This window comes from Nansenia antarctica (assembly GCF_963989245.1).
Source record: "Nansenia antarctica genome assembly, chromosome: 1".
NCBI lineage: Eukaryota > Metazoa > Chordata > Actinopteri > Argentiniformes > Microstomatidae > Nansenia > Nansenia antarctica.
In genome coordinates, this window is record NC_137674.1 from 61,098,870 (window position 1) to 61,123,876 (window position 25,007).

The 25,007-nt window shown below is 42.6% G+C and overlaps 2 protein-coding genes across 4 annotated transcripts in view; both read right to left on the reverse strand.

The window, feature by feature from the left end:
• Window positions 1-1,563: 1,563 nt before the first annotated feature.
• gtf2a1 (general transcription factor IIA, 1) lies at window positions 1,564-12,806 on the reverse strand. 3 transcript variants are annotated; one of them, XM_080546753.1, is made up of 11 exons: window positions 12,767-12,806; window positions 10,739-10,840; window positions 7,372-7,534; window positions 7,101-7,165; window positions 6,384-6,459; window positions 5,729-5,761; window positions 5,293-5,444; window positions 4,846-4,947; window positions 4,277-4,609; window positions 3,944-4,033; window positions 1,564-3,801 (listed from the first exon to the last, which is right to left on the reverse strand). In XM_080546753.1, exons 2-11 carry the CDS (start codon window positions 10,751-10,753, stop codon window positions 3,694-3,696), a joined length of 1,137 nt encoding a protein of 378 aa, XP_080402879.1. In that variant the 5' UTR covers window positions 10,754-10,840; window positions 12,767-12,806; the 3' UTR covers window positions 1,564-3,693. The 3 variants fall into 3 exon arrangements, with proteins under 3 accessions (XP_080402879.1, XP_080402878.1, XP_080402877.1); XM_080546752.1 differs by having other exon boundaries at window positions 5,311-5,444; window positions 12,589-12,799; XM_080546751.1 differs by having other exon boundaries at window positions 12,589-12,799.
• A 5,308-nt stretch (window positions 12,807-18,114) lies between these two features.
• Window positions 18,115-25,007, reverse strand: part of LOC308151715 (forkhead box protein N3-like) — a 36,396-nt gene continuing 29,503 nt past the window's right edge. The window contains exon 4 of the mRNA XM_080524629.1: window positions 18,115-18,985. Within this exon, the coding sequence (XP_080380755.1) occupies window positions 18,520-18,985 (466 nt within the window). The 3' untranslated portion in view covers window positions 18,115-18,519. The remainder of the gene's footprint in view (window positions 18,986-25,007) is intronic.

Below are 25,007 nucleotides of genomic sequence, written 5' to 3' on the forward strand. Positions count from 1 at the left end.
TCTTTTCCCCTATGACTATTGATAGCTGAATAAACAGTACCTCTAGTCTCATCCCTGATGCACTTATCTCCAATAAGCACTCGCTTGTCACATGAGACTATTAGTTGAATTGACTGGGCTCCATTTCTGACATACTGATTTCAAATGAGTGGAAAAAGAGGAGGCGGTTTTAGAATACTGAGATGCCGCCCGGTCTGAAAGTCTGGCCCACACAAGGAAACACCTGACGTCTCCAGAGCCTCGTGGACTACACACATACGTCAGCATTCCCTTCTCTAGTGCTCAGGAGTACTACTAGGTCTACTTCATTTGGAGCGTCCAGGGTCCATTACCCTTCCACTCAGACAGAGGGAACAACAGCGTGTGTGGCATGGGCAGCCGAACACTTTGTTCGGCTGCCCTCAGGCAGGCGGTTCAGGACCATGTCCGCAAGGACAAATAGACTGAAGCTCAGCTTCTACCCTAGGGCCATTCAGGCCCTGAACACAACAAAGACCTAGGTTCTAGGCCCTGGACAATCTAGACAATTTGATGGCAGCTACTAGATTGTAATCATACAACTGTGAACATTTCAAACCTGCAAACTGCGACACTTTAAATGAATGTGCAATAATACTATGTGCAATATGACAACCCTTGTGTACATAAGGTTCAGAGATAGGAAATGTTAGGATATTTATAGCATAGCATAGAGTACAGCACAGTGTGTTATTGTATAGTATAGTAGTATAGTATAGTGAATAGTGTATATAGCCTTTATTTATGTAAACCAGCTCTTTTCCCTTCTTGTTTTTAGTTAAAAAAAATCCAAGCACCAGGGGAGCCCCCCCTCCTAAATTTCGTTGTATGGTACCTGTACTGTATTAATGACAATAAAGACCATTCATTCATTCATTCATATATCAGGCGTCTGATCTGTCCATTTACAATCTGTTCTGAAAAGTACCCAGAGTTTTAACTAGGCTCTGGTCCCAGTACCACACCTTTATCTCATAATTACCCGTAAGAAAACATGTAGGCCACAGTATCAGGGCCTGGATGGAATTAGGGCAAGGAGAACGCCCACTTAACCTAACTGCCATCCAATATTTAGATTATCCCTCCCAAATGTGGAAAATGTGGATTAAACATGATTTGGTAGTTCAGCCCAGCGCAAGGATTGTGGCTAGTGTAATCTTGAGATTTGAAACGGTTCTACTCTGTATTTCATACTACAGTACTTAAGTCATTTTGTCAACGTTATCGGTATTATCAAATGCCAGAATTTCACTTTGTAGCTAAATAACTTTTACTGTAATTGCAGTATAATATATGCAATATTCCTAAACATGATGTATGAGGCTGTATGACTGAAACCGTTGGAACCGACCGCCCACCACAAATACTGGCCAAGAACAATTTTTCATATTACTTTAATTCAAATTTTAGCAAAGGCAAAAAACTCAATGGGTTTGTTCAATAAAATACTACAATTTCTAATTATTTGTATTCAAAGCACAGCCTTCCAAGTTATGGTCATTTACAAATCTTTGATAAAAAAAAAAAAAGAAAAAAGGTGGAAAAAAGGGGGGGAAATAACAATATTATGAATGATAACAACAATACATTTCCTTCACAAACAGTTCTTTGAACAGCAGTTGAAATGCATGGTACATTTAAGAATTATATATAAAAAAAGAAAAAACATTTTCAAGAGAGATCCTCTTAAAATGCTTATCTTAATATGTGAATAGCCAGAAGTCAAAATAAAATCCAAAAGGCACACATAAGAAATGACATTTTGATCAGGGGAGTGACACGTGGAGTTATGAACTATGGTGAATTTATTTGATTACATCGCTACTAGTTTAACAGAGAAGATCGGCTCAATGCTGCTGGCCTTAACCCAAAGTTCTAGAATCAACATTCTGAGGTTCCAGAAACAATGTTCTACTCTGTGTGTGTGTCAAATATATACGTTCCACGGCACAATGATTATTTCAATACAGTTTAGTCATGACTTGGAACATTGTGTCTGTCTGCACAGGCAAGACGTATACTGTACATGAAACCAAACAGCATCAAAGCAACAGAACAGCTGAACATACTTTATTTATTAATTTCAAAATGTATGCATCAGGGCACCGTTAAAACAAACTGGCAAGAACACACGTGGGCCCCCCAGTGAAACTTGCTTGAACAGTATTTCATTTTTTTAAAAACATGATTAAAATTAAAAGCACAAGACTGCCCATTGGAGCACAGGGCATGATGGAGCCTAGTCCAGCCAACAGAGGAGAAAGGAACACTTATTACAATAAGAGCACAGTTCGGTGCGGCTTTTTTACCCCCCAAAATATTACATTGCCTGAGCTTTCAGGAATAAATACAAAAAAAAGAAAAATCATAAAAAGTCTATTGTATTGTAACATAAGGGATGTGGGGTGTCGAAAAACATTGAACTGACGACACCATCTTCAGGGACAAACAAGCAGTGCTTTCTCACTCACGCACGCACGGACACACTCTAGCACACACACAGACACACACACACACACACACACACACACACACACACACATACATACATACACATACATACATACACTCGCAACACACAGCACACGAGAAAAGCAGCCAGCAGGATTGAGTATGCTGTGGCTATGGACGAACTCGAATGACACTGACTTAACAAAAACATCGACACTGACAGTGCAAATCTTCAGACGGCGGTAAGTACTGAATAAGAAGTCCAGATACACAAAACAGGAAAACTTTCATCTAGGTATGAAGACAAGACATTTGTACAACTGTATCCATTCATAGGTTGGTTTTTTTGCTCTTTCTTTCTTTGCTATGGTTTAGTCAGGATTAGGCTTGTGAAGAAGCTTGACAGGAAGAAATCTTAGACTCGGCACTCTTAGAAAATAAAAACCAGGCCTTCACACCATTACTATGTCATTCATGTCTTTTTTTACCTTTTAGTGTTCTCATGTTGTTTCATCCCCAAAAATAATTTCTTTAACGTTTAAAACAATAACAGAAGGGGGAGTAATTACTGCAGAACAGTGTGGCACCAGTGTTAAACCGGACACACGGAAGCTTCTAGTATCGATCAGAAGAACAGGTGGCAGGAATATCAGTGAAAATGGAATCAAGATCTACAACCAGATAGTAAACCGATTCAACCAGCTGTTCGGTACGAGGGCGGGCATCTCAACTCAAGCACTGGTGTCAACTGTCACTGTCGGCATCCAGTCACTTTAAACAAAACAACTGTGGTTCAACAGCTTCCCTATCCCTTCACTGGGGTGGGTGGGGGTGGGTTGGTTTGACCTGTTTTTGGGGGGTTTTGCTTCAGGTCTACCTGGTCCACTATAACTACTAAGGGTGTGAAAAGCCTGTTCAAATGGAAGTGAACTCAGATATCGAAGCCTCCAGCTCAAGGATCCACTATCCTTGGCTCTGCGTTGTGGAAACCTCTTGTATAGCAAGCTTGTTAGGTTGATACCAGTCAGGGTAGGTGGAAGGCGTCTCACAGTTTCTCCGTTGTTATTGTCGTTTTTTAGTTTTTTTCTCTTCGCTACCACCGGTCTCCTGAAATGTGTCCAGTCCCAGGGTCTTTGATGTGTTTTCTCTTTCTAAACTGGACAGAAATTTCCAGAGTTCCTTCCTGGTGTGTCTTTTTTTGTTGTTTTCTTTGCTTTGATGTTTTTACCACTCTGCATCCCCGATGGCTTTGGAGAAGACGTAATCTCGCCCGTTCAGATTCATGATCCCGTCCTTCAGGTGGAATTTCCATTTGTTCTTACTTCTGTGGATCTGAGGGGAGAGCCGGCATAGTGTGGGCGTTAGAAGCAGACAGGGCTATGACGTCACACACACACACACACACACACACACACAATATCTGGGCTATCCCATAGAAAAGAGGTTTGATCTCTCTCTCTCTCCCTAACCTTACCTTGTCATACTGGCACACAACCACATTCTCTGTGTCGAACAGTTCTTGGTCCTCCTCGTCACTCACATCATCACCGCTGTTCAGCGGCTCCTGAGACCCCAAGAAGGAAAGACAGATGTTCATTAATAATAAAAAATAATTAATTAATAACCATCCTAATAACAATATCATTATTATTACAAAATTCCCCACAGCCAGCTACGCAGTGGCATTCTACAGTGCTCCGCAAATGGTGGGTTAAGCGCTTTGTAGGATTACGCTATAACTGTTTTAGAGGTTCAGAAGGACTGACTAGAACTGTTCTAGTGGTTCAGAAGGACTGGCTCTTCGTACCTCTTCAACCTGCCCGTCTTCGGCACCCTCTTTGTCCTTTTCTTCGTCCTCATCTTCGTCATACTCATCCTCCTCTTCCTCATCCTCCTCCGAAGAAGTGTCTCCAGCGCCGTCGACCTGCAGCATCATGGGGGGCTGCTGCTGCTGTGGGGCCTGTGGCGCAGCTGCGCCCTGGGCCTGCTGCACCTGCTGCACCTGTTGGACCTGTTGGACCTGCTGCTGGACCTGCTGGTGGACCTGCTGCTGGACCTGCTGTTGGACCTGCTGCTGGACCTGCTGCTGGACCTGCTGCTGGACCTGAGCGACGGTCTGACCAGGCATGGCCTGCATCACCTGCACACAGGCCGATAGTTGTATTGTTAGACGTTAATAGTTAAGACATGAATCATTTTGGAAGAGGATATTTGGAAGATGGAATTACTTATTTTCATTTTGTAAGACATCAATTTGGTCATTTTATAATCTACTTGATATGGACAGATTCATCTAGAAGTGCTTACACAGTGAGTGTATCAACAGAATGTATCAAAGAAGGATTAGCTCAGGGTGTTGAGGGGCCCAGTGCTGACCTGTGCGTTTTGCTGGACCTTGTTCCCTGTGAGGACGATCTGCTGCGGCTGGATGATGACTCCTGTCTGCTGGGGCATCCCTCCCTGGAGAGGAGCCAGAACCTGACAGAAGTCACACAGCAATGTGGACCATTTACCAAAAACCACCACTCCACTCATTCAATACACAAACACAACACTGGATAACGCTGCGCTGAATACAGACCAAGTCTTCTGCTCCCGGATAATCGGCAAGTGGCCTAAGAATATTCCTACCTGGTGTTGGACTGTAGCCATGAGGAAGACTACCTCCACCAGGGGACCTTACGCCTGTATGAGAGGTGCTAACTCCACTAGGAGACCGCCTGCACCGAGGAGCCTACGTACCTCCACCAGGGAGCCTACCTCCGCTAGACCTACATCCTCAAATCACCACAATGTACCTGGGAGAGGAGGACGTTGACCTACCTGCGTGATGGGGCGTACCTGCTGTATGACTGGGGCCTGCACGCCCCCTGGCTGCATCTGGGGCAGGACCTGCTGCTGCAGCACCATCTGCTGCTGGGGCTGGATGATGTACTGGGCCCCGTTGGCAGCCCGCACCACCTGCAGGATCTGACCTGGGAAACAGCACAGAGAGGGCGGAGACGCGATCAGACCATACAAACGCCCACGAGACGATGAACTGAGCGCCCCTGTTAGGAGCCCTCACCACCTGCAAGATCTGACCTAGGGACAGGAGAAGGCAAGGCAAAGTGTGTTAAAAGGCTAATGGATCATGTTACGGAGGCTCTGTAAGGAGCCCGCACTACCTGACAAATCTGACCTGGGGACAGCGGAGGAGAGACAAATTATTTTAAGACAATAAGTACAATACAAAATGCCCATTGGTTGTTGTACTGACCCCCAGGAGTTCTCATCACCTGTAGTATCTGACCTAGGGACAGGGGGAGGGCAAGACGAGAGAGTTAGGACTAATCCATTTAAAACTTAATCCTATGGACTTGTAATAACCTTTTGAATGAATTTATGATAATGCAGCCTAATCTTCCTAATCATGCAGCCTAATCTTCCTTCAGTGTCATCACCAATCCCCCCATACGTTGAGGAATTGCAAATACCTACCCACAATCAACATCACAAAAAACAAAATCATATGTCACATGAAAAACAAAATGAAAAACGTGAAAAACGCCACATAACTATGGTGTCATTTGTTGAATATTCTACGCTTTGTCAACTACTTCCAAGGGCATCTGAAGAAATCCAGAGCAATTTAGGAGGACCCATGATTACACCCCTGCTAGCCCCATTTAACTTGCTTTTATCCTGCATTACAGTAAAGCCATAAGATATTACGTTTTTTTTTTGTTTCTTTAGGTGTTTTATCGTTGCGCTACCATGCACAATAGATACATGGGCTCATTAAAATCGGTTACCATTTAGGCCTATGCACTTTTCTGTGTGCTTGTGCCAATTATTATTTCCTGTATGTTTCTGACAGTACAAAATATATTCTTATTTAATCTAACGCCTGAGCTGGTGTGTTGATGGTGTACCTTGGCTGGTTATGAGCTGCTGGTAGGGGCTGACTCCTGTGGGCAAGGCCAGGGTTGCTGCAGTGGCTGCTGCACTCTAGAGGAGGAACAGAGTACACACAGTCACAAAACAGACCAAGACCTAAACACAGGGGGAGAACAGAGAGAGTCCTCTAGTCAGAGTAGGAACGAGGGAGGGAGGGGGGAGACAGAGAGAGACCCTGTATCTATGTCTGATCAGACTTCAGACAATACCAGATGGTAGGAGGAGGAGGGGGTAGAGAGGGGGAGGGGGAGGGGCGCGAAAGTGTGATGAGTGTGAGGCTCTTCCAGCTTTATCTGCCCTGTAATCCAGTCTGAAATCCATCGCTCTCACTAAACGATTTCCTGAGCGGTCTACCTCCCCTCTCCCATCTGTCCCCCAGCTGGACTGACCGAGTCACGCTCAAGTCAACACTCACGCCTATGGGTTTGGATGTGTATGTGTGTGTGTGAGTGAGTGAGTGAGTGTTAGGTTAGGGACCATTTATACACATGAGAGAGGGGACCGACACTTGCATCTGCAGGATTCACTCCCAACAGACACTGAGGGGAACGGTCAATTATCCCTGCTGTGGTGCTGTTGGCTAGTGATGCTTAGAAGAATTTGAGTTAATTTTTTCTCTTCCCCCACACAATTCCTAAGCAAATGGGAAAGGTCTGGATCTACACAGGCATCTCCAGACAGTCGTCACTCACCATCCCAGTTGCATTCATGTGCTGCAGAATCTTAGGATCCTGCACAATGACTTGCTGCTGGGGAGCTGTGGAAAGACATGAGACAAAATGGTTGATTGATTTCGTATATAATTCATTTCTGATACATTTGTGAATGCTGTGGATACAACGACACACAATTGGGACTACTCCATTTGTGTACGGCAATCTAAATCCAGCACGGCTCAAGTCTTTGATATGGGCTATGTATTCTACCCCGTGTTTGGGGTGGACCGGAGGGGTGGGGTCTCACCGTGCTGCTGCTGGGGGGGGAGCAGGACCTGCTGTGCCTGAGCCTGCTGTGTGACCTGCTGGGCTTGCTGGGCCTGCTGCTGGGCGGCGGCCTGAAGCGCTTGCTGCTCCTCGGTGTGGAAGCCCTCCACTGCCTTTGACTGCATCAGCTTGTTCTCCCACAGCTACAGGGATGGAGAGAGAAAGAGAGAGGGGGAGAGAGAGAGAGAGAGAGAGAGAGAGAGAGAGAGAGAGAGAGAGAGAGAGAGAGAGAGAGCATTAAATAGAGTAGTTAATAATCTGCTAATTGTCACCCACTTGAAGGTGAAGAAGAGGCACTTAAGAAGGGATGACTTAAGTGCCTCTTCCCTCAAGTGAAACATAGAAAATCCCATTACTAGATGTACAATTCTAGTTATTACAGTGTTACTACTACAAAGGCATATATATATATTAGGGGTGTAACGGTAAACAAAGATTTCGGTTTGGTACGTACCACGGTTCTGAAGTCAGGGTTCAGTACAGCAGAGTAAAAATTCACAAAACATAGATATTTGTTTTCTTCATTATTATTAAACAGTGGTTTACTGAACAAGCAGTGTTTCCTTTCTTAATTAAGCAGGTGCCTTGGATAAGTTGTGGACACCTGTAGTTTGTGCTTGTTTATAAAGTGCTGGTATGATTTGCTGGCTGAAATGTGGACGAGAGGGAACTACGTAACAAAGCTCGATTACTTTCAACATTATGTTTGAAACTTGTGTTCGACAATGGAGTATGGTCAGCTGCTATAAAACTACCCATGGCGTTTGTTATTGCTTTGGCCCAGTCTGAATTATTAGCGAGAGGCTGCTTAAATGTCATGGGTTTGCACTTTTCTTTTCTTGTACCTGTGATGTTCACATTCGGGTGATTCCGTCTCAAATGACTGAGCAAGTTCGACGTAAAGCCAGCCGCATAGCCGATCGCAGTCGAACAATGCCAGCATATAGCTTTGGTCCGTTCCACCTGTCTTTGTCCATCTTCATTGTAGGTAACTGAGAAACCGTAATTTTCCCAAACAGCCGACTTAAGGGATCTTGGAGGATGTTCAAGCTCTTGTTTAAACTAAATGACTTACAATCTCTCTGTGCCGTGTGTGCACATGTGTACTGGCTGAGATTACTTCAACACAAAAAAAAAGTTCTGCACATGCAGTGGGTGAAAGAACGCTGCATTCATTCGGTGCACACCCATACCGAACCGAAGGACTTGTACTGAAGATTTTCGGTAGGAATACGACGTGTACCGTTACACCCCAATCTATATTTCTAGTTATTACAGTGTCACTACTACAAAGGTATATACATTTTAGTTATTACAGCATTACTGCACAGGCATAACCAGTATGTTAACAGCAGTGTTTCCCCTACAATTGCATTGCGCCTCCCCAAGAAAGAGGAATTATTACTGACGTAGACCCCAAACAAGCAGGCTAAAATATCCACGTTTTTAAACCCACCCAACCCAAATCTGGCGAGTGGCAAGCCCATGGGCTTGTTGGTATCGTTAGTCCGCCGTAGACTAGTCTCGCATAACCAGACCTAGGCCTATCTCCACACTTCTCTTCGCACTGCAGAATAATACAAGATTGTGTGCGAGTGTGTGCGCGCGACGCGAGAGAGTTTTTGCAGGGTGAGATGACTGCAGATGAAAGTAAGCAAGTTGAAACGTTAGCAAATATAATTGCTGAGTGTTCTAACAGAGCAAGTTGCTTCAAATTGGTCGTTATTATCGTGACTAGAAAGTGTCTGATTTATAGTTCTATAGTGTGAAATTGAATAGTGTCAAAGAACTAGCACACTAGCTAGCTAGCTCAGAGGTGATTAGATATACAATCTTTCTTATTCTGCTAGAATTGGGCTTTATGGTAATACCACAGGGCTCGACAGTGCGACTGTTTTGGTCGCATTTGCGAGTGAATATATTTCTGTGCGACTTGGAAATACATTCAATAGCACCAGTGCGACTAAAAGACTGCTGAACTACTGTCATGCGCAGTCAAACGTATGTGTATAAGCGATGAGGGAATGAAAACAGTGAACAGAAACGCGTGTCGCAGAAATGCTTCACGCGCGTCCTATATGCGCTTAAAATGTGCATTATGGGTATATGGGATACAGCTCTCATAGTTCGTAGCGCTGTGTTTTGTTAGCCGCTAGCTGCTAGCTGCTAGCAGCGTTTGCTTCCGGTTTCATTACAAAGAGGTTAACCCTATATGTGCCTGACGTCTAACAACATTCAAATGACTCTAACTTCATATTTTTTCGGATTTCAATGTATGACACATCATTTGAAAGCTTATGATCCGTAGTGCCAATCCACAACACGTCACATTTGAAAGTGTTTATGTAATTTTTTTACATTTGAAAGTGTTTTTTGTTTATATATATTTATATTATACAATATACCAGTCATATTCTGGAATGTGTCTAAATGTTAAAGTTCCATAAGTATAAGCAAAATAAAGTAACAGTTAGTACTTTATAGTAGTAGCATAAAAAAATAAAAAAACACGAACCGTAAACCGTGACCTAAAAACCGAGGTTCATACCGAACCGTGGGCCAACTGAAATTAATATTCTTACTTCCCCTTTACATTGTGTGAGTCTCCATTTTTATTACGGCCAAGAGCCGGTTATGGTAATTTTTGCTACTGAAATTCTTGGTGTGCTACTAAATGTTTCAACATGGTAGCACAGTGCTACCTGGGGAAAAGGTAAGCGTCAAGCCCTGTACCATATGACATATTTACAGTACATGGACAGTGGATTGAAGCATTGGAAATGTCTGTTTTTTATACTAAATGGACATATACAAAAAAAATTAAGGTGAGAGAGTAAAGTCAAAATGACATTATCTGACTGCATTGGCCACAGAAATCCAATATTACATTATAATTATGTTATGAATTGATATGGATCAATGTATACCTCTTATTAGATTATACATACTCTGGTTGTTATATATTTGCCTTTTGGTTGACAGCAAAAGAGGGAGAGGAGGATAGGGAGGGAGAGAAGGAGAGAGAGCAGGATGGTGTCAGCACACCAGAGAGAGAGAGAGCAAGAACCAGGTGAGAAAGTGGACAAGTAGTCAAGACCACATAAGTAGCCTTGTGAACCGATGGTTCTCCAGCCTAATGGCCCCTATCTCCTGTTTCCGTGGCGTGAGGCGGCTTGATGTACAAGTACACCCCCTGGGGGGGGGGGTCCATGCCACGGTCCACGCCACCCCCCCAAGGCAGCAAACCTTGGGGAAACACTGAACAGTATTCTAAGTGTACCCCATGGTTTAAAAAAAATCAGTTTTTGTGTTAAGGCCATGATAGAGAAATTAGATCAGTTAAATACCGTTTTCAGCTCCATGAGGACCTGCTCATCCACTCCTTCATCCAGGAAGAGTTCCCGGACCTCGTTGATCACATCTTCAATCACAGACCTATACAGTTTAGGCTGAGACAACAATAATAAGACAGTCAGAGTTGATCTGGGTACCAGTCTACCATACATCAATAAGGTGGCAATGTCTACTTCATCCTGAGACAGAACGTTGGAAATTATGTTTTGTTGGCCAATTCATTGCATCATTTAAATGTAGCCTCTAACCTACTGATGACAACTTTTGAAATTAAGGACACTTAGTTAGTAATGTATGACATAATCTAAAACTACTTAACCATGGTTTACAATAGGTTTTATTTTATTTTTTGCAAGATTCCTGCTTTTCTTTACATCTACAAACAAAACTGACAGCTAAAATCCATGCACATATGGAGGGATAATTCAGCACTAATGTCCTGGACCTAAAAACTCAGATTGTTTTTTTGATTATAATTTCACAATATTTAATGACATGGTCACTGTCGTTTTTGACGCAACCCACCACAAATGTACTCGCAAGCACAGTGAGCTGAGCGCATACTTTACATTACATGACATGTTACACGTCATTATTACACGTCAAAAACAGACAGGTTGGAATTCGGCCAGTTATGTTGCTTGTAACTTCAAGCTATAATATACTGTGCATCGAGTTGACTCAGATCCGATGCAGAACAGCAACTCCAACCGTTACATTAGCGAGCTGATCGCCGACCAGCTTAACTAAAATGGTCGCGCTCGCTCGATAACAACGACAGACAGGCCACTGCGCTTTCCCCGGTGTCCGCAGCACGGACCTCGGTCTCTCCCTCCCTAGCCCTGTCTGCTCCCTATTTAAGGCCGTCTGGTGTTTATATGTAGAGCCGGTGACGTAGCGTTGAGTAGCACCTTCCCATCCCGGGCAGTCTATATTAGAGAGCCAACATGGCTGTATAAAACGAGGCAGCGCAGGGGAGGAGGGTCACAACCGTCGAGAGAGGAGACATGGAAGCCATTTTACGCAGCAGCGATCTGCGCAGCAATAGCCTCGTGCCGAAGTCGCTTATCGTGGATTTATTAATCATATATCGACATATTTGAAACTGCTAATATGTCTTTTCGGGTCTATTTAATATTTTGGGGCCAGCAAATAATCCATATTGAGGAATGAGAGTGCAGGTTTGGGGCAGCGAACCAGCCTAGTGCAGTTCGTGGAATGGTGGACAAGGCACATAGCGACCTTTGGAATTTACCAATAAACTTACAACTGAGAATCAGTTTTAATTTTGACAATGGGATTTTAACAAAATGCGCATTGGATGAGAAGGTGCTTCCAACTGTACATAGAGGCAAACCACTGCTAACTACCATATCCAGCTAGTGGAACGGAACTCTAAATTCTTAGCCATCTCTTTCACTTCGGCTCGCGCCAGTAGCTATCTAGCAAAGCAGTAAGATCAAGAAATGCATAGTTCAACGTTTGGAGACCCCACAATTACAATGCATCAGCATATTTACTGGCGCGCTGGCATATCACATTGTTGCTAATCCAAACTATTGACCCTGCCCAGCTGGCTACCCAGACTTCTTCTGAAAATGCAGAGAATTCAAATCTGGTTTCGATAAGAGGTTAAAATGGCCGATTGTTGCACTTATGGCTATCTTGTTTATTATTATTATTATGAGAGCGCCAAACATGTGTTTGCAAAACATTACTCCACATCCCATCTCTATATACCCTTCTTGCATTCAAATCAAATGCAATCCTTTGACAGCTAGCTAGCAGTTAGTTTGCCATCCTAGTTCTTTCCCTCTGCCTATCCTCTGAGAATCATCCTTACCACTGGGTTCGAGTTAGCCGAGCTCGCCATTATACGCGTAGTGTAAAACCACACGAAAAGCAAGCGAGGAATACCCCAAAAATAAAGAAAAAACGATCTAAAACAACTGGGAACGATACTTAAAAGTAGCCGGCATAACTTTTGTAAATAAAACACAGGTTTTTGCGCTCTTATTTACAATCCCGGGCTGCGCTTTCCCAGCCGTCCTTCACCCGTCGTTGTCCTCCTTTATATACCGAGCGATGGAGCTGCGAGTGCGCGAGACATAGGGCAGGGTCAACCCGGTCATTACGCGATGTCTCGCGAGAAGTCGGACTGCAGACCAGGAAAAACTAACACTGGGAAATGTATTTCTTTTTTTTTTACGGGATTTTATGGAATGGAATTAAATGCTCTCAGAACAAATACATTTGTATCTTGTTTATTGCTCAGATCAATTATATTTTTTTGTTTATTGTAATTTAGTATGTGGAATGTATGTACAGAAGAAAACATATGACGCCAGTTTACTTTCATTCAAAATTCATACCATATTTTACTGACATTTCTGGACTATTTTTCAATGAAATTTCTCAAGCACTTATTTTTCCACCAGAATAAACAGCTTTATTTACAAATTGTCTGTTTTCTTGTGTGATTTTTTTTTATTGCATGTATTCGTTTATTCATTACGTATGTGTTCACAATTCGACCCCGCTTGTATACTTTCTCATTTATATTGTCCTAATTTCTCTAGTTCAAGATACAGTGATATAACCTAAAACTCTGTTAGGCTACCATGAGTATTTGGGGGTTACCTGATACTAAAGCAATGGTACGGTTACTAGTGTGCCTCATTCATTGGCTTAACTGGTTTTATATGTGGTTTAGTCTCACTTGGTCGATATTGCCAGGTAGATATGCCAGGTGAAGTTTGAGGCAACTTTCTTTTTACCAGAGGTTTACAACCTAAGGAACCTCTTTGGTGTAGTAACTCAGTTTTGCCACACGAGTGCGATCACGCAACACATCACAAAAAGGGGGCATCATTTTCCACTCCATGTAGTGACCCACATCATAATCAATTCAAGCAATGTTGGAATACACAAATATCACTATGAGTAATTGAAGTGATGACATGATATTTGTGTTCACATCAGACAAGGTATGTCCACTGTCATGATCAGACAAATACTCCTGCAGCACTTCTAGGGGGAAATTCCCCAAAAGCATAAAGGCATGGAATAAATGAAAGCTGACAAAGAGCCTCTACTTCCTGTCTCCATGGAAACTTGCTTCAATGGATATTTTGTGGATATGGATGATATTATAGACCATAGAGCACAGAACACACTACATCAATCAAATGAACATAACACACTCCCCACACTGGAGTTCCTAGCAAATCTGTGAGTGCATGACTCTATGCATTTGATTTATGAGAAAGAAGATCTGAAGTGTGCATTTCTGTTATATCTAGTGTGCTATATGATATTAACACAATCTTAAAAAATAGTACTTTTTGATATGAAAAACAGTCTTGCAAAATATGCAAAATTAAATTACAGCTCCCAAGAGAGAGACTTAGCAGACATAATGCTGTGTTATCAAAGACATGCCGTCACCTTTGAGTCTCGGCAACTCAGACCGAATGATGCCCCTTAAAGATGTACAGAATGCGCACTTTCTTCCCTTTCTTTGCTGCAGTTGCATAGCAACAGAGCTGGCTCCAGTTGTAGTGGGAGAGGGAGCGTGGGGAAGCAGTGGCTTGTGATTAAGGCTGTCTTTACTTTAATTATGAATGGGCTTTCACCACATGGCTCCAAAATGGCAACCATCAGATAGGGAGACATTAAGAAACTCTTGGCCTATAAGTCACCCACACACGCACGCATGCATGCACGCACGCACGCACGCACCCACCCACACACACACAGTTTTCAGTCAGAGGTATTATACTCTAATGATTAGGGGGTTGAAATAGAGTAATTATCTGGTGGAAAAGACCTTGTTGATGCCATAATATGAGGTCAGTGATTATGGTCAATTGTGGCAGCTCACAGGCAAAAGTCTGCTCACAGGCAATAGATAATTAATTACTACCAGAGCCAAATCTCTGATTACTACAGAGTTCAATCAGGCAAGCTCAAGCCATCTTGTGTTTGCTTGCAGTTCCCATGCACTTATATGGTAATGTGAATAGGGCTGGTTTGTACCAACTGTGTTGGTCTGTGGAGGTTGATTTGGGTTGTCAAAACACGGTCTTAAGAGTGAACTCCTTCAAGCACAAAGAGTCACTTCTCAACTTTTGCAACTTGTATTTTTTTATTATTGCAACTGGAAGACAATACATCACATAAACATTATTGTAGGTTTCAGAAAAATGGAAAAGAAAAAACGACATTTATAATCTTTTTCGCCACGCTATTGGACAACGTTGATATTTACATGTATTTGATGATATAGTTTGAAGTCGTTCTTTGGCAATATGATTGCACAACAAGGAAGGAGTCAAACATCCAAAGGAAAACCAACACCTGGGTGCTCTCTGCATTACATCATCTCACAGAACAATAAAGGTTTGCATTTGACATCTCTACCCTATGGCTTTCAAAACACTCATCTCAAATAGTCACCATAATGGCAGTATAATTGTAAAATATTGTCAATTGTAAACAAAACACAAAATAAAAAACTGTAACAACAAAACATCTGGCCTTGTAGGCCTACTGAACATGGTTTTGGCAGGTTTAGTTAAAAACAGACACATTTGTTTCTCATTCCGAGGCTTTTTGCGTAGTGAAAAATTATCCTTAAATTATCAAGTCCTGTTTACATGTGTTACGAGTTCTATTTTCAAACATTAAAGCAGCCATGGGGTCATGAGTTCATTTCTCTTCTGCATGTTAGGGTGAGTCAGAGGAAGAGAGGGTGGTAACTAACGCAACACATTCTCCTTGACATGCCTCCACAGACTAAAAACACATTAGTCACTATGACACCGGCTCCTTACTGTAAATACGACATCAGGACTACTTAACCTTTGTTCCAGGAGCGCTCCCACCAAGCTCACAGGAAGTCAAGATGGTACGGTACATGGAACTGTATGACACGGTCATTGAGTGTTTTTTTATGCCAACGTTGATAGCACGTTGAATACAATGTCAGTTATGTGTATTAAACTGCAGGTGACAAAAGTCTATGACAATGGAAACCATAGGTTTGGTGACAATTGGCTTGGCTAACTCCGAGACACATAGTTGCTCACTTTTCTTTCAACTGAAACCAAACTGTTTCTGACTAGTCCTACTCATTGCACGTACCCTTGAACCACTCCCAAGCTCTGGTATTTAAAAAAAACATAGAAACAGGTTCTTTATGTAACAACAACAACACTGTATGGACTGTACAATACATGTACATATCATGAATGGAGGGACAAGTGAGGCTTTCATATACAAATCTAGGGTGGTAGTATGGAAATAGCATGTTTACAATCTTTGAAAATCTGAGAGTTCACTTCTGTCCCTGTGAAATTCATTCAAACTATGTCAATGATCCATGAACACTTGCTATATTGTAATTGAGACATACATATTACATACGGTTTCTGACGTGACCTTCAACAACAGTTTTGGGTACACACTGATGTAGTGAGCCAGGAAGTCTGTTAGTAATTTCTGAGCAGGCCAATAAACTCTGATGATGTCATACAGTTCCACACACACACACACACACACACACACACACACACACACACACACACACGCGCACGCACGCACGCACGCACGCACGCACGCACGCACGCACACACACACACACACACACACACACACACACACACACACACACACAGACACACACACACACACACACACTACATCCCATTTTCACTGAACAGAGCTAGAGGAAGTTCATGACCAACAGTAACATATTTTACAAAGAAAAGAGAGAGCAAAAACACTATCATAAATAAAGAAAATAAAACAAAATGTGCTGTTAAAACATGTCAAGGACACCAAAACAGAAAAAAGTATTGAGGGCAGGCACAATGTTAAAGGGTGTATGGTTTAGGAATTGACACACACATACACACACACGCACGCACACAAACACACACACACACACACACACACACACACACACACACACACACACACACACACACACACACACACACACAACTGACTTCTTCTATAGTCAGAATAACACAAAAACATTGACACATGTATCAGTTAAGAGGCAGAAGTAGACTGAAGGCCACACAAGCGGCTGTTCAGTTGACCAATATAGTTTTATCTAAAGCCCACAGTTGCAGGGGCGTCCAATTGCAGAGTGATTTCCCAAAAAAGTTTCTCCCTGAAGAAGATTTGTCTTTAAAAGCCCGCTCTGAAGAAATACAATATCAATTAATTAAAAAACTCAAAATAAAAATGAACAAAATCGAGGGTATAAGAATTGGCGCAAAACCTTTTTTTCTCCTCTAGATATCTAAGTTTATATGAAAATAAGTCATGCTTCATGCTAAATACATTGTTTATCTTACATGATCTTTGAATAAAAAAAGATTCACTTTTTATCTTATTTACAAGCACCCATGCAAGATAACAGAGAAAGTCCTGCAGGTCAAATTGCTTCAATTAAGAAAGGAAAAAATAAAATATTTTCTAACCTTTTTACAGAGTTGCCCAGACTGGACAAATTGCTTATACTTTTTATGAGGGTAGAGGGGAAAACGATACAAACAGAAATGCAAGAAACAACAACAAATCCACAGTTAAATGTATATAGTTTTTGATTCTGTAAAATGAGAGGCAGGTGTACTGTAGTATTGTGAGATATCTTAACCAGGTGTTTACTATGGAAGAGGAAATATACTGGAAGAGTTTTAGGGACATCTGCATTGGGAAACCAGGACACAACGGAGGAAATATTGCCTCTGACCCGGCACACTGAATAATCAGAATCATCGCCATGGCCCCCAAATGGAACCACGTTTATATTACTATCCTATAACATACTTGCTCTTCAAAGACTCATGAAGGATGCAGTACAGCCCTATAGAGAACGCTCTTGAGGTTGTAATGCATGAATCTAACATTGGGCTTTACAATGCTTTCGACATTTAAGGTCTCTTCTCTATAAGTCTCCTGACTGTACTATGCCGTACTGTATATACAGTATTTGTTAGTTTAGAAATACAAGGCAGAGACCTCTACAAGTCTTCTGACTGTACTATAGCCTGTATTTGTTAGCTGTCAGATTGGCTACATGAAGACACCTGGTTGTTCCTCTTTGGCAGTCTCACTGCTGTGTGTGTAGAGCAGAATAGAATAACCCAGAGTGAGCAGCAAAGAACACCTCTACACCTTAAGATCTGTCAGTATCATTGGCTCAGCGTCGGTGCTTACTGAGAGATTGCTACAGATTCACAGATATACGTCGGACAGTTACATGTTATAGAATGGCCATCTACGTCTATGATTTTAGCATGTTTTTTTTTCTTCTTCCAAATCAGTGACAAGAACGTGTTTTTTTTTTATGGCTTTCATCCCCTTTACACAACAAAAACGAAAACAACAAAGACAACATGAGAATTCATAACCACCCATCAGACTTAGTGTTTAACGTGTAGGAAAACAGAGATTTTTGATATTGCCACAAATAAGTAGGATTCATTCACCTAATGCCCTGGAGAGAGAGAGATACAGAGATGAATATGAAATGTCTATTGAGAGACTAATGCTTTAATAACTTTATCTCTTGGCCTGTGTATGGGTGTGTGACGTGTTTGTCCACATCTGTGTGTGTGTGTGTGTGTGTGTGTGTGCCTGTGTGCGTGCGTGCTTGTGTGTGTGTGTGTGTCTCTGTGTGCACACGCACTTACGTGTGTGTGTGTGTGTGTGTGTGTGTGTGAGTGTGAACTTGCGCTAGTGTGTGTGTGTGTCGGCCTTAGTTTCTCAGGGCCTCTTTCTGCTCCTTCTGGCCCTTGGCCGTGCGGTTGGTGATGTTGTTGAGACAAGCCCTGACCCCGGCCAGGTGGAGCAGAGACCCCGCCGCCTCTTTCATCTCCTCGTCGTCGCTCTCCGGCTTCTCCGCGGCGTGTCGCTTCTTCAGCGGCAGCGTCTCGCCCAGGGCCCGCAGACGGTTTTTCGTCCAGGGCAGCCCCCGTCTCCTGCATCCTGGGGGCTGCTGGGAAAGGAAGGCGGAGTCCAGAGGAATCTCCCAGGGCTCCGATTTGACCCCTCGTACCTCCACCGCGATGATGTCGTCGTCATCGTTGTCGTCGTTGTTGGAGGGGCCCTGGGAAGAGGAAGAGCAGGGCATGCTGGGGGATTTGGAGTTGCTGTAGGTGTGGTCCTCCTGCATGTCGTCGCTGGGCGGGGGGGAGTCGCAGGGGGGGCCGCCCAGTGCTGACCTGTGAGGGGACACAGGAGACTCAGTTACTCACTACTGCACATTGATATGTTATGTTCTTTTATGATCCTACAGACCTTTACTGTAGGAGCTATGCTATCATGTAATAGCCTAAAACAGCAATTTTCTGTTTGCATTCAAAGCCAAGCTCTAGGGCAGGGGTCACCAATTATATTTGTCCAACCTTCAAATTTTTTTTTTTAATATATATATACTACCGTTCAAAGGTTTGGAGTCACTTAGAAATGTCCTTATTTTTGAAAGAAAAGCACTGTTTTTTTCAATGAAGATAACATTAAATCAATCAGAAATACACTCTATACATTGTCAATGCGGTAAATGACTATTTTAGCTACAAACTTCTGGTTTTTAATGGAATATCTACATAAGGTGTATAGAGGCCCATTTCCAGCAACCATCACTCCAGTGTTCTAATGGTACATTGTGTTTGCTAATCGCGTTAGAAAGCTTATGGATGATTAGAAAAACCTTGAAAACCCTTGTGCAATTACGTTAGCACAGCTGAAAACGGTTTTGCTGGTTAGAGAAGCTATAAAACTGGCCTTCCTTTGAGCTAGTTGAGCTTTGAGCTAGCCCCAGTGCACAACTGAGCAAGAAGACAAGTACATTAGAGTCTCTAGTTTGAGAAACAGATGCTTCACAGGTCTGAACTGGCAGCTTCATTAAATGGTACCCGCAAAACGCCAGTGTCAACGTCTACAGTGAAGAGGCGACTCCGGGATGCTGGCCTTCTAGGCAGAGTGGCAAAGAAAAAGCCATATCTGAGACTGGCCAATAAAAGGAAAATTAATATGGGCAAAAGAACACAGACATTGGACAGAGGAAAATGTGAAGAAAGTGTTATGGAATCGACGAATCGAAGTTTGAGGTGTTTGGATCACACTGAAGAACCTTTGTGAGACACAGAAAAAGTGAAAAGATGCTGGAAGAGTGCCTGACGCCATCTGTCAAGCATGGTGGAGGTAATGTGATGGTCTGGGGCTGCTTTGGTGCTGGTAAAGTGGGAGATGTGTACAAGGTAAAAGGGATTTTGAATAAGGAAGGCTATCACTCAATTTTGTAAAGCCATGCCATACCCTGTAGACAGCGCTTGATTGGAGCCAATTTCCTCCTACAACAGGACAATGACCCAAAGCACACCTCCAAATTATGCAAGAACTATTAGGGAAGATCTCAACCCCATTGAGCTGTTGTGGGAGCAGCTTGACTGTATGGTACACAAGAAGTGCCCATCAAGCCAATCCAACTTGTGGGAGGTGCTTCAGGAAGCATGGGGTGAAATTTCTTCAGATTACCTCAACAACTAAATAGCTAGAATGCCAAAGGTCTGCAATGCTGTAATTGCTGCAAAGGGAGCATTCTTTGATGAAAGCAAAGTTTGAAGGACGAAATTATTATTTCAAATCAAAATTATTATTTCTAACCTTGTCAATGTCTTGACTATATTTTCTATTCATTGTGCAACTCATTTGATAAATAACAGTGTGAGTTTTCATGGAAAACACAAAATGTCTTTGGGTGACCCCAAACTTTTGAACGGTAGTGTATATAAACCCCTCAAAAAAAGTTCGGAAACTTTATTTTGGTTGATTATTCCTCCCCTTTAATAATACCAATTGGTATTGTATTTTATTTCGTTGGAAAGCCTGATTAGTCACCTTTACAACGAGGTACAACTTGTAAGGATCATGCATTCGTGGAATGAGCAACACAGATAAACGTGTGGGTAGCGGCCCAAAAATATTTGCCAAAATCCCCAATATTCTTCTGTTGGCATTCACTCTCGTTTTAAGTTGCTTGGTGGATTGGATGATTGCACTCTCCCACAGTAATAAGGAAAAAACAACACATGTTGGCCATTTTTACACTTTATTAATTTTACACTGTCAGGGACCTCAGTAGCGTGTGGAAGATCCATACGCAGTCACAACAGCTTGGCACCTCCTCCTCATGTTGTTCACCCAGCCTGGTCACACACTGCTGTGGGACGGCATCCCATTCCTCAACCAGGATTTGCCGCAAGTCAGCCAACATGGTTGCGTTGGTCACTCTGGCACGTACAGCACGCCCAAGCTGATCCCACAAGTGTTCAATTGGGTTGAAGTCTGGACTCACGGCAGGCTATTCCACCCTCTCCACTCCCAAATTCTGGAGGGGCTCTGTGATGGTCCTGGCTCTGTGGGGGCGAGCGTTGTCCTCCTGGAGAATGGAGTTAGGTCCCAGATTCTGAAGATATGGGATCGCCACTGGCCCCAGAATATAATTCCTGTCAATTAGGTGCCATTCAGGTGCCAGTCACACACCTGTGACTGACATACACCTGCCCGCACTTGAAGCTCAAAACGAGAGTGAATACCAACAGAAGAATATTGCAGGGGATTTTGGCAAACATTTTTGGGCCGCTACCCACACGTTTAGCTGTGTTACTCATTCCACGAATGCATGATCCTTACAAGTAAAGGTGACTAATCAGGCTTTCCAACGATATAAAATACAATACCAATTGGTATTATTAAAGGGGAGGAAGAATCGACTGAAATAACGTTTCCAAACTTTTTTTTAGGGGTTTATATATATCATGGGCAAGCCATCATAATATGCTATAAATGCGGCGCATGCCCAAGCCTTTTAATAAAAAAAGCATTTAAATGTTTGTCTCTCAGTGTGTTCGCTGCCCTGCTGTATCTATCCCATTCTGCTAATCTAGAGCTGTCAAGAAGAGAGCTTACCTCGCGCATGCGCTCTGTGATTCCGAGTAGTTACAGTGCAGTCGGCCTGTTTACTGAAAGTGATCATTTTGATAGGCAAAAAAGCTGGCTGTGAACCAGCTTATGCATAGACACGCATGCGCACAGGGTTGCCAGACAGGGCGGGTTAGCGGAATGGAATGGGCTACTGTATTTAGCGGTTATAGACTGGTTAGGTTGTAAATTGTCAATCCCATCTGGCAACCCTGCTAACTCTACTAGCATTTGAATTTTTTGCGGCACTTGACACTTGACAGTTCACCTCATCACCATCGCCACACTGTCAACATGAGTGATATTAATTCAATAGAATCTTTGCGTTCGGTGCCGTTTTCTCGGAGGACATTTGAGGGAAAAAATAATATTATTTCAAGAGAACGTCCAACTCCTGAACTTGCCATCACAAAAAACAACGAAGAGTTTCGTTCGTCACTTTCAAGCTAGCACATATGAAAAACATACATGGCTAGCTGGCTACCCAAATGTTAGCAAACTGTTTTGTTGGCCATGTCTCCTTTTTTCTACTGAACACACAGTCTGGACCACGACAGGCTATGGCGATTTAAACCCCCTCCAAACCACTATGACTAAGCATGAGCGTGCATCTTCCCACATACTTTGTCTGGTAAAACTTCAGACATTTGGCAACACACGGAATGACAAAGTCAGTTATGACAAAGTCATCACGGAATTTACTAGGATGGATCGGAGGATGGACTTCGCCTACAAATAAGGTAGGACGTGTTGCTATTTATTTTTTTGCTTTTTTGTACTGTAGCCTCTCAATTTGTTGTGGTAGGTTTGTGATCAGAGTTTAGGCCTACGTTTGTGTGAGAGATTTAGGTCCGCCGAGGTGTGTGTGTGTGTGTGTGTGTGTGTGTGTGTGTGTGTGTGTGTGTGCGTGCGTGCGTGCGTGTCAGAGAGAGTTAGGTCATGCCGACGAATATTCAAAATTGAGGTAGCTTGACCAGTGCAAAAGGTCACCGCTCACCACTGATATATGTATATATATATATGTTTTATTTTATTTTATTTAGGCATAATTAGCATATTATTGTTTAATATTTTCACTTTCTTACTGAATTAATGTTATTAATTGATTGATTGATTGATTGATTATACTTTATTGTCCCCGAGGGGAAATTTGTCTTGGGCATGGTACTTTCATGCTTCAAGTGTAACAGAGACGATACATACAACACAGTAGGCAAAGTAAACAACAGGACAGCAACAAACATTGAGTGACATTGGCAGCAGTTTCCACCTGGACATGGCATCATTTGGTATAAATATATATTGCACATAACCCTTCAAGTGGTGTTTTCGAATATTGCACATGGCCCTTCAAGTGGTGTCTAAGATAAAGTGCAGGTGCTGGTGATCATGTCCTAATCATCGTTTCTGCTTGAGCGAATTGATTAGTTTAATGGAGAATGGGACAAATGATAGTTTTAAGAGCTTATAATTACATCTTGGCATGCGAAGCCTTCTACCTAGGGGGAGAACTTCGTATTCTGTGGAGAGCGGATGTTGGGGGTCTGCGATTATCTTGTTAGCCTTGTCCAGGACAGCTTTTTCATATAGTTTATTTAGGATCACATAGTCTCTTTCACCTACAATTTTAATAGCTGTTTTGTGAATGCTGACTAGTCTGTTTTTTTGTTGTACAGTTAAGTTGCCAAACCACACAATTATTCCATATCTGATTACACTTTCAACAATGGACTGATAGAAAATTCTCATGACTGCTTTCTCACCCCATAAAGTCTGAGTCGCCTCAGGTGATAAAGCCTCTGCTGTAGTTTGTTACATAAGCTGTCTAAGTGTGTATTCCAGCAGAGATGGTTGTCTAATTGAATACCTAAGTACTTATAAGAGGGCACCTGGATGATTGTTTGGTCTTTAACGACCACAGGCTCATGGTCAGTTACCTGCCTTGGGTCTAACACAACCTCCTGAGTTTTGGTGAGGTTTAAGATGAGATGGTTGCTGTCGCACCATTTAGTGAATATGTTAATCTCATCATGGAGCACCGAGGGGTCTGTATCTTTATCAAGGAGACTTAGAATTGCAGTGTCGTCAGCATATTTTATAATATGGTTGCTTGGGTGGTTACTTTTACAGTCGTTGGTGTATACTGAGAAGGGGGACAGAGATGGGGACAGAACGCAACCTTGGGGGACACCTGTACTGCAGTGTTTAGTCACTGACAGTGTTCCATTGACTTTCACTTGCTGTTCTCTTTCTAACATGAAGGAATGGATCCATTTGATTAAAGTACTATTGACACCCATGTCTTTGAGCTTTCCTAAGAGCACGTGGGGTTGTACCGTATTAAAGGCGGAACTAAAGTCAACAAACATAATTCGGGCATAGGCCTTTTTGTTCTTGGTATTAGCCTATATAATTGGTATTAGCCTATATCCTCTATAGCCTCTTTTTCCCTTCTTGTTTTTAGTAAAAAAAAAATCCTAGCACCAGGGGAGCCCCCCCTCCCAAATTTCGTTGTATGGTACCTGTACTATATAAATGACAAAAAAAGACCATTCATTCATTCATTCATATCAGCCTAACACCTATACTGCAGCGAGCCACCAGCGAGCCACCAGGGAGCCACCAGGGAGCGATCAAGATAGTTTGGCTTCACTTTAGCGGAGCTGCCATTTTGTCGATCAACATCATTTAAATAATAATTTACTATTTAGCAGACACTTTTAATCCAAAACAATTTACAATTACAGATTACAGGGACATTCTCCCTGGAGTAATTTAGGGCTAAATGCTGTACTCAAGGGCACACTAGTGGTGGTGTTTCAGGCAAGAGTCAGTACAAGTCCAAGTCCAAGTCACTATCCATTAGACCAGATCTATCAATCTATCCACTATCAATCATGCAAAATGTCACTCTAAAGAAAGAGCCTGAAGCGTAAAATTGACGTGGAAAACTGCAGCTTTGCTGAAGAATGGACTGACATGTACGCATTCATCTTACAAACGTTCAGTAACGTTAAACCTGTATGCCTCTTCTGCAATGAAATGGTAGCTGTTGCAAAATAATCACAATCTTGGCTGTCACAAAACCTTCTAAGAGTCATACCCTGACCAGTCAGAGGCCTGTCGCAGAAAGATTGTGAGCTTGAAATCTGGATAGAGACATGCCAGTGGAATAATTAACTGAACAAGAGAGGGCATTCAGTGCACAACCAGCGAAGCAAGGTTGCAGCATTGTGAATGAGGTAGGTCTGACTCCTCCTG